Genomic DNA, 9,976 nt, shown 5'->3' with positions numbered 1-9,976 from the left:
TCCATACTGTTTTCCAGAGTTGGTTGCACCAGCTTGCATTCCCACCAACAGGGTAGGAGCGTTCGCCTTTAGTAGGAGCCATTTCAAGGGCATAGCTTTGAGAGAGCAATGTGCTGGGGAGACCAGGGGGATGGTACATGGGACAGAACCCTGATAAGGCTTCTACACAAGCTTTTAAGATTCTGGTGAGCAGGTGCAGAGATCTACTTGTCCTGCAGATGCCCAAGACAAGCCTGTATGTAAGTTCTCTTCCTTATTAAGCCTTCCACCTACTGATCGGAGTAGCCTGCCTCCTTCTTCAGTCTCTCCTTGCCCCCCTGTACGGGGGTCAGTTTGTGAACCACCAATGTACTGTCTGTGGATATTTGTTGGTGGCTGGATAGCCGGCCAATTGTCCTGTCTCACTGTGGAGTTGGTTCAGCCTTGTATGGACACCTCCTGCACAATTCTGACTTTCCTTCCCCGGAGCAATTAGCATTTCATTTCGGGAGGACTTTCCATTGTATTTTAAAAATCCAATCAATACAAATAGAAAAAGAAACTCCATTTTCAGTGACCTTTTCCTCACCTACCACTCCTGTCCTTAGGGAAGCTTAAAGAATTTTCATCAGTACACTAAAAAAGTAGATAGTTGGATGTACTGCAAAACTTTTCAACACTTGACTACAAATCCCCACGACTGCCAAGACATTCTTATAAAGAAATCATTTGCGGAAACTTAGCAACTACTGTTTTTGTGAAATGGTCCCTGTGGGGATGAGGTTTAGGCCTGACTTTTTTTTTTTTTTTTTTTAATTTAGTTTCTGTATCTCGTGCCTGGTATCCAACATTAGTTACAGAATAAACAGTGCTTTCCAAAGACTGACAGGGTCAGCTGCTCTGGGAATGTGGCCGGTGACCTCCCTGACAGATTATTGTCCAGCAGGCTGCTTCCAAGTCAGTTGAAAGGTAAGCATTCTTTCTGTATAAGTGCATGCTGCTTTGGAACATGGTTCAACTTCAACTGATAAATCTGAACGTATATCCTGGGCATGCTGTCTCAAAGGGCACGGAGCTGTTACTTTGGGGGTAAAGTGATTTGTCGTGTCAACACAACCGCAACAGCGAAGCTGCTGGGTTTTAGGGGAGGAGTGAGCTACATACAGTGTTGCATCTGGTTGCTTTGATTAAAGCCCTAAAGACACAGGAAAACTTCTATCCAGAACTCGTTTCTCAAGTTTGAAACACACAGTGTAAATCTAATATTCAAAAAGTAAAGCCGTCCATTTCTGAGCCCTTTTTCCTGAAATCTTATCAATTTAAGTTGGCTGTTGTCTTCCCTCCTGAAATAGCAATGCCGTGTGTGTGTGTGTGTGTGTGTGTGTATGTGTGAGAGAGAGAGAGAGAGCGAGAGCAAGAGAGAGAGAGAGACACTACTAGGAAGTATATCTACTATTCAGAGGATCTGGAAATATAGTGTGTTCCCAAATGTAAGAGCAAAAACTTGTTCAATCCACACATTGTGGAGGTCCCCATGAACAAGAGAAAATGTATCCTAAGTCTCTCGAAAATTATAGATGCTGAGTATAGAATAGTGGAGAAAATGGAACATGCTGGAATTAGATCCCCAAGTGGTTTTAATCAGCTTGTATGTTATAGATTCTTGAGGTATGGATTTAGTTTCATATCAGAATTGCTGTTATTTCTAAATTATCATCAGTGTTGCTAGTATTAGTTTTTTTAGCCTCACATTTTATTTTTCAATAAGTTTTGATAAAAGAGTTGCATTTTTCAGATGCACACATTCAAAAAGCTAACACTTTTCAAAGTTCTCACAGCTCTCACTTGATTGAACTATTTTCTACTGTTCCAAACGAATGCTCTATCATCAAGAAATGATTTTATAAAGAAAATGTCTCTTTCCGGACATTGACTAAAATGTCTTTTCTACAGTCATTTTATAAAATATGGCCCAGAACCAAAATAAGGGCACCAGCAGTATCAGAAGAAGTAAAAAAAACCCATCATATTCCAGTAGAAAAGGTTTATATTTCACTGAAGAGTGGTAATTACAAAGGTACAAATTTGTTAAGCTGTTATTATCATAATTATCATATACTGATATTTTAGGGTTTGCTTTTGTGTCCACTTGGCAGATTCAACTTACAAAGATGTTTATTATATAGTGACAAATTCAACTTTAAAAACTTCCTTTGTAGACATTATCTTTTCACAGACTGTGGGCATGTACCATAACTCTTAGTGTCCCGTACCTCTGGCCTGCAGAAGCCGGAAGGGATGCTTACACGTGGTGATGGTGGGACATTAAAAGTCTCCCTGTGTTTGTGTTTTCCAGATGCATAGACAGATGAGAAGATAAGCATCAGAGGAATTTTCCAGAAGAAGAGTCCGCAGCTGCTGCTTGAGAGTTCACAGTTGCCAAACCTGATAAATAGACTCAGGTAGGGGTGCTGGGAAAACCAGAAGATTCTGGGGGCCAGGCCCTGCATTTTGTTTTTCACTGCCCCTCCCACCGGCTCATCCCATTTGACCCTCAAACAAAGCCTTCTAGAGGCATTGTAAAATTTCAACTAGGAGCAACACCCATAGGTCAACAGCTCTTTGAGATCAGTTTTCAGTGCTAGGTCTATGCTAGATTTGCCTTTGGCTCTTGGGGACCACAGGGAACACATTTCCAGTGTGGTTTTGGGGACAGGCTCCTGCAGGCATGTGCTGAGTGTAGTATCCTGGTCCACCAATAAATGGGGGTGGGGCTTCCATGGGCTTCTGATGGGACTGTGGAGAGCGTACAGGACCCACCCATGTCCTGCAGGTGCTATGTGGGATGATAAACCCATATAAAAGGCATTCATTGTCTCAGAAGAGGACCCCATCTTAATAAAAAGATATTTATCCTTGGAGCACACAATGAGGAAGATTCCCAGTCGTCTACACCAGGCTTTGCAGACTGTTATTTTTTCAAAAGAAAACAGCATTTGTTTTTCATGCCTTGTGGGTGTCTGCCTACCTTGCGAGGTTTCAGAAGTAGAGCCTCTTATCTGTGCTTTTGCTGTGGAGATGTAAGTTCTATAAATGGCAGGTAGGGGGGAAATCGCCATTGAAAAGAAAACAAACTATATTAACTCTCTGGCCCTGTAGAGGAACCGGCCATTTTAATAGCCGCACACTCCACGTTCCCCCAGTTTTTGAACAGAGGCGCAAAATGACAAAATCTGAGCGGCTGAGATTTCACCCTCTGTAAGAGGCACATGGTGAGGGTGCGAAGGAATGGAAGTGATGCCAGTGTCTTGAAGTAGATATCATTTGCTGAGGGTCATTTGTTGCATTTTTGAATGAAATTCTTGCTGGCCTACAGTGGCGTAGGTTTTAATTTCCTGTTTGGAGTGACCTGTTACTAATGTTTCTGGAAAAAAATCATAAATTTCCAACTCAGAAAGGAATTACAGATATTTCTGTTTTGTTTTTTTTTTAAATAATAGCTTTATTGAGATGAAAATTCACATCCCATAAAATTCACTCTTTTAAAGTATAAGTAAAATTCAGTGGTTTTGAATATATTCAGAGTTACGGCATCACCATGACTATCTAATTTCAGAACATTTTTGTCACCTCAGGAGGAAGCCCCGTATCTGTAAGCAGTCACTCCTCATTCTGCTCCCACTCACCTCCTGGCAACCACACATTATCTTTCTGTTTCTATGGAATTGTCAAGTATTCTGGATGGTTCGTATAAATCATCATATAATATGTGGCTTTTTTTGTGACCAGCTTCTTTCACATAGCATGTTTCCAAGGTTTATCCATGTGGTTGTTGTATCAAGCGCTTCATTCCTTTTTATTGACTAATAATGTGCTGCTGTGGGATGTTTCACATTGCTTCACCACTCACATGTTGATAGACTTTGGTGTGGTTTCCACTTTCTGACTTACGAATAATGCTATATCACGAACATTTGTGTACAAGGTTTTGTGGATGCATGTTTTTGCTTCTCTTGTGTGCATTGCTAGGAGTGGAATTGCTGGGTCATATAACTATACAGAATGTTGAGGAACTGCCACACTGTTTTCTTTTTTTTTTTAAAGATGTGTTTATTTTAGAGATGAGAGAGAATGAGTGAGAGAGTGCGAGTGGGGGGAAGAGTCAAATGCTCCACCTACAGATCCACCCAGGTGCCCCCGCCACACTGTCCTCTCAAGTGGCTGTCCCACTTTATAGGCCCACCAGCCACGTAGGAGGGTTCCGGTTTATCCACTTGTTGCCAAAGCTTGTGATTGTGACTTGATTTTAGTCATCCTAGTGGGTGTGAAGTGTTATCTCGTTGCGGTTTTGATTTGCATTCCCTAATCGCAACATCTTTTCATATGCTTGTTGGCCATTCCTTTGTCTTCTTTGGGAGAAATGTCTGTTCAAATCCTGAGGCCATTGTTAAACCGGGTTGTTTGTATTTTATATTGCTGAGTTGGAAGAATCCTTTATACAATTTGGATATAAGTCCCTCATCAGAGGAATGATTTACAAATGTTTTCTCCCACTCTCTGTGTTAATTTTTGTGCCACTTTTGTTCAGACTTTGATACTATCTTTGAACTCACTTTTTTTTCCTAGATAAACTTCACATAGTCCAGAGAGATCACGGCACACACTTTTAGAGACAGCCTGCTTGATGGCGCACACTGTGTTAAGTTCTTGGCACACATTACCACGTTTAATTTTTGTAATAACATTGAGAGTTTGGTGTCATCCCTTATTTTAAGGGAAAGGGAATGGAAACTCTGAGAATGAGTTTGCTCAAAGTGACCCAACTAGAAGATGGCAGAATCTGCAAAGGAGTCCCATTCTTCCTGCTTCTTAAGTCTGTTTTTCCCTCCTTTATGCCAATAGTTAATTTTTTGAGTAAGGTAAGTGAACAATCAATATTGTGTTCATCTGTAATATGATTTGTGTTGGATAAATGCATTTTATTCCAATTTCCTACCAAAAGTCATATGAATAACAGCGCATGACAAGTCTTAAGCCACATCCGTTTGATACATTCCCCTCCTGCCCCCTTCCCCTCTCTTTCCTCATTTGTTTGCTTGTTTGTTTTTTTTTCTTTCCTTCCTCTCCCTCCTCTCCTCTTACCTTTACAAGAATTTATTTGGTCCTTACTATGTTCTAAGTGCCTGGATAAAGTGATGCATAACGTACCCTCCGGTGCCTATGCTCTAGCAGAAGAGACAGACCTCAGATGAATAGATAAGGATACGCTCAAAATATCCTGTGAAATAATATAGCCTCAGAGGTGGTAGGAGCTGTGAAGAAGAACACAGCAAATGAGTGGGCAGAGCGTTTGCTCTTTTAGCCGGGGTCTTTGGGGAAGATCTGGATGAAGGGAGAAGGGAGCCACATGACTCTGGGGAGAGAGCGTTCCTGTCAGAGGAAGGAAAATGCTTGTGGGACAGACAAGCCGAGAGAAGACCTGGGTGGCCCCGTCTCTGCTGTTTGACCAGTAATGGACGAGTACTAGCTTTGGCATAGATACACTTTTACCTAAAAAAAGAAAAAAGCCCTTGTCCCTAAACCATATCTAAAATATCTCTCTTTAAACGTACCTCTGTAAGTAGGTGGAATAGCTACTATTCAGCACAGAGTGCTGGTGCCATTTACCCACTCCCCTATTCTGTCTGCGAAGAACTTACTTGTTCAGAGGTGCTAAGTGCACAGTGGTTAGGAGCTTGGTCCAAGGAACCTGAGTGCCACCAGTTAGTTGTGTGACTGTCTTATTATTCTCTTTAACTCTAAAATGGGTGTATTAGTGTGCTAAGGCTGTGGTAACAAAAACCATAGACTGGATGACTTAATAGAAGTATCTTTCCTCCCGGTTCTGGAGGCCAAATGCCCAAGGTCAAGGTGTTGGCAGCACTGGCTTCCCCGGAAGGCCTCTCTCCTTGCTTGTAGATGGTTGCCTTCTCTCTGTCTTCACAGGGTCTTCTCTAATTTTTCTGCCTTTGTCCTAATCTCGTCTGATAAGGACACCTGTCATAATGGATTAAGGCCTACCCTAATGACCTCATCTTACCTGAATCACCTCTTGACATATCCTATTTCCAAATATAGTCTTATTCTGAAATGCTGGGTGTTAGAACTTTAACACGATTTTGCGGGGCAGGGGACACATTTTGGCCCGTAACAATGGTGAACATAATAGTATCTCCTGTCTAGAGTTGTTTGGAGAATTAATTGAGATAATATATGTAAAGCCTTAAAGGAGTTCCGGGCACAAGGTGAGGGCTGTTAAAGTGTGCTAAGTAAAAGTATTGTTATCCTACTTAGATCTAGTCATGCCTATGTGGTAAGTTTGTTGAGGGAAGAAACGTAAAGATTCTATCTTTTAATTGTATTATTTTTATTTATTATTCAAAAAAATTCCGCCTGCACCTGGAATAATCTTCACCTATTATAGCTTCTTAGTACACGTTTGCTGAAGTTAAACTTTTCATCCCTGGCGGGAGGGACCTCACTGGCGCGCCTCCCTCCTCATCACTCTTCTCTTATTCCCCAACTAGCTCTGCATCCCATCACTCCTCTGCTTCTAACTGGATCCTAAATTTCATCTTCAGGCCTTAAACTAGCAATAACCGAGTTTCCTTTTGTAGCCATAGCATGCTTTTTTTTTTTTTCCCCCCAGAGAGATTTTGGAAGTTCCACTTACATAAAATTTCAACTATTGCCTTGCTTTTTGACACATACCAACCTTGCATACTAGGACACCTATAAGACATAGTTTTCAACCTTGTTAGGCCAACAAGGGTGTACGATTCTTTTTCTGGAATGCAGAGTTGAGCCAAAGAGGGAAGTCCCTTTTGCCCATGAGTCTGATACGGTGTTTCTGAATTCATCATTCCAAAGCAGGGCTAGCTAGGTTTACTTCTCACTAAGTGTTTCCCTTTTGGAGCTCTTGGGCAACTCCGCCTGGCAACAGAGAACCAGCTATCACCACTCTGAAGGATGGAGCCCCACAATACATTTCCTAAAATGTTTTCTTAACAAGTGAAGGAAAAACTGATGGGAAACTTGCGTTAAAGTCCGAAACAGGTGTTAAAATGTTTCAAACAGGCAGAGGGATTAGACCACCACAGAGATGGGTCTTGGCTTAAGCTGAAAGCCATTTTTACTTTTTATTTCCAACCACATAGCTAGGTGGTTGCAAAAAAAAAAAAAATAGGGAGAATTAATTACCATCGAGTTACACAGTAATTGTCTCGAAGACATGTAACAGTTTGGAGAAAATGAATTTCATCTCCTATGTCCTAACTTTGTTCCCAGTAGAAAAACCAGAATCATGAAGAACAAAACCGGTGTTTTTTAGGAAGGGAAACACCACTTTTATTTTTACAGGGTTTCTAAGCATCATTTGCCAACTTTTCATGGAAGAAAATTGGCAATACCCTTTGAATATATGGGTTGTGTGTTAACAGTTTTCACTAGTTATCCTTTTGCTCTTTTCCTGTAAGTGTATTTTTAAACTTTTGAGCTACAAAATAATGCATAACTGTCTGGACTACCAGGACCCAAATTGGAATTTGGGAAAACAAGGCTGGCTGATTCATATTGGCCATATGACATTTTACATTTGTCCTTTGTAAACTGCTTTATTAGGGCTGTATTCTAGAGTACATTTTATCTGCTTCAATGGCTATGAATGAATTCTTTGATGGTGGCTTTTTGTCACATGCATCTTTCATGGTTCAGGGAACCTAACCTGTTGGAATATTCTCCTGCTGAAGAGTTTGCTTTTCTATCTAGTGACATTTATCATTATCTAAGGCCAGCTGCCTGACTTCTCTTCAGTGCTCTGTTTATGGGGTTTGAACATCTATAAATGGAAACACTAGCTAACCAGAAATTATCGCCAGGGCTTTCTGATAGTGTCCCGAGCGCTCACAACTTGGAATGTCCTGCAGTATCTAACATGTAAGCACGTCAAATCATTTTCTAGACAGAATCTGAATCTCTTTTTCTGTTTCTCCCTCTCTCCCTCTCCCTCTGTCTCTGTCTCTCTCTCTCTCATTCAGTTTCAACATGGAATTTGAAAAGCATGAAAAAGGAAGCTTATTAAATGCGAAATTAGAGGAGAAACTGACGGTAAGATGTGTGAGATTTGGCGTACACAGATTGATAGTGTAACTGACATAGTAGCAAAGCAGCGATCACAGATTGGCAAAGTTGTACTAACTAGCTTGCGTTTCCGTGTTTTTTTCTGGTCACCCTCCTGAACACTAATGAGTTCCATGGACTTTGCTGAACACAGTACAATAAAATTATTAATAAAATTTCAATACTAGAATGTGGGCAAATTTGATTTTAGTTAAATGATGTGTTTTACCTCCATTTTAAAAGCCAGAATCCATTTATTTTGAGCCCTCATTGTAATTGCCTCAATACCGGAAGATTATTTCATTTATTGAGCCGAAGCTTAGCAAAGTCCAGTTTCTCTCAGAGATGCTAGGAATATGTGTCCAGAAAAATATATAAGTGACTATTTTAATATTTTATCAAGTAAGTTAATGATCTTCTAGTGTAAGGATAAAGCTTACTCGTCAGAAGGGTTTTATTATTTTGCTATGAAGGTTGTAAAAGTAAGTTTACCTTAATGCTGAGAAATTACATGTCAATGCACTGTAGAGTTTACCTATATTTGCTCAAACATAAAATATACTATAGACTGGAGTAGTAGAATGTGCTGTTCCTGGTTCACCTGATGGGTATAGGAGGCTAAATTATGCTTGGAAATGTACTGTGGCTACAGAGTTAACGATAGAACAGGGCGTGGCTAATTTTAACAATAGTACAAGTAGCAAAAAGTAAAACTACGGCAACTTTTAAGACTATGACTGCTTAAAATCGTGAGAATGCATTGTTCTGGATGTTTGAAATAGAGATTAATGCACTCTTAATGATAGTAAAACTTGAAAGATGAAAAAAAAACCGCAGAGGGTTGAAAATTCCTGAAGTATATTAGAATTTCAAAGTCTTGAAGAAATACATTGAATAAAATATAACTTTTTCTTAAAGGATTCAGGTCATCATTTTGAATATTAGCTGTGGATCTCTGTTCTAGGTGGTTGTCTAGCCACAGACTGTTTGGCTTTTTGACTATTTTGAAAAGCTATGCATTATTATAGAACTAACTAGGGGTTTTGAGTCAAAAAGGTTTGTGTGACAGTTCTCACTCCACAACTTCAAAATGTAGGACTATGGGATTTTGTTTAAGCTTTCTGAGTCGCAGTTAACTCACTTGTAAGATGGGGAGTAGTAATACTAATTTGAAGGCTGTCATGACGATTAAAAACTATAATGTTTGAGGGTTCCCTGAGCTGAACCTAATATTTTCAAACTGTTTTTGGCTTGACTTACTTAGAAAATACATACCCAAAGTTTATTAATATAGAAAGAGAAATCTGAAGTGCATTTCAAAGTAAAAGGAAAACTCGGACATGTTAGTGGTTATAAAACCTTTATGGAACCAGATAGAGAGTAAATAAATACATGAATAAAGAGTTGCTATGAATTAGTGTGAAATTTGATCCAGAGCTTTCTGGCAATCTTTTATGGGGAGTTTTGTAAATCAATATAGTGAACATGGGACAAGTAAACAGAAGTGAAAATGGTCTCTTATGTGCGGTGATTTGCACTCTCTGGAGGGTCAGACATTCTGCATGCTGGACTCTACCTTGAACATAGGTGTGAATCTAGAAGTGAGCAAAAACCTCTCCTTAGAGGAAGTAGCTGTTACAAAATTCATGAACATTACTCTGGAGGAGAGATCTAGGGCTAGCCTCTGATTAAATGCCGGAAGAGTAGAGGGAAATGTGGGACAGTTCAGAAGGGCTGGGAACATCTAATCCGCACTCAGAAGAGATGGTTCTCGGCGGAGGGTGGGGGGGCACATTAAAGTTCAGTAGTGTGGGCAGTTGCCTCTATAGGCAAACAGAGC

The 9,976-nt window shown here is 40.2% G+C and overlaps 1 protein-coding gene across 7 annotated transcripts in view; it reads left to right on the top strand.

The window, feature by feature from the left end:
- Positions 1-812: 812 nt before the first annotated feature.
- Positions 813-9,976, top strand: part of LOC113927670 (muscular LMNA interacting protein) — a 239,815-nt gene continuing 230,651 nt past the window's right edge. For 5 of the 7 annotated variants that reach the window (XM_027603686.2, XM_027603684.2, XM_027603688.2 and 2 more), the window contains exon 1: positions 7,941-8,124. In XM_027603686.2, coding sequence (XP_027459487.1) covers positions 8,062-8,124 — 63 coding nt within the window. In that variant the 5' untranslated portion in view covers positions 7,941-8,061. Of the gene's footprint in view, positions 949-2,335; positions 2,442-3,614; positions 3,724-7,940; positions 8,125-9,976 lie in introns of those variants that run through there. The other 2 variants (XM_027603681.2, XM_027603682.2) reach the window with 2 other exon arrangements.

Source organism: Zalophus californianus, chromosome 7 (genome assembly GCF_009762305.2).
Source record: "Zalophus californianus isolate mZalCal1 chromosome 7, mZalCal1.pri.v2, whole genome shotgun sequence".
NCBI lineage: Eukaryota > Metazoa > Chordata > Mammalia > Carnivora > Otariidae > Zalophus > Zalophus californianus.
Note: the sequence above shows the minus strand (reverse complement) of the source record. Positions and strands in the feature narration are given on the sequence as shown.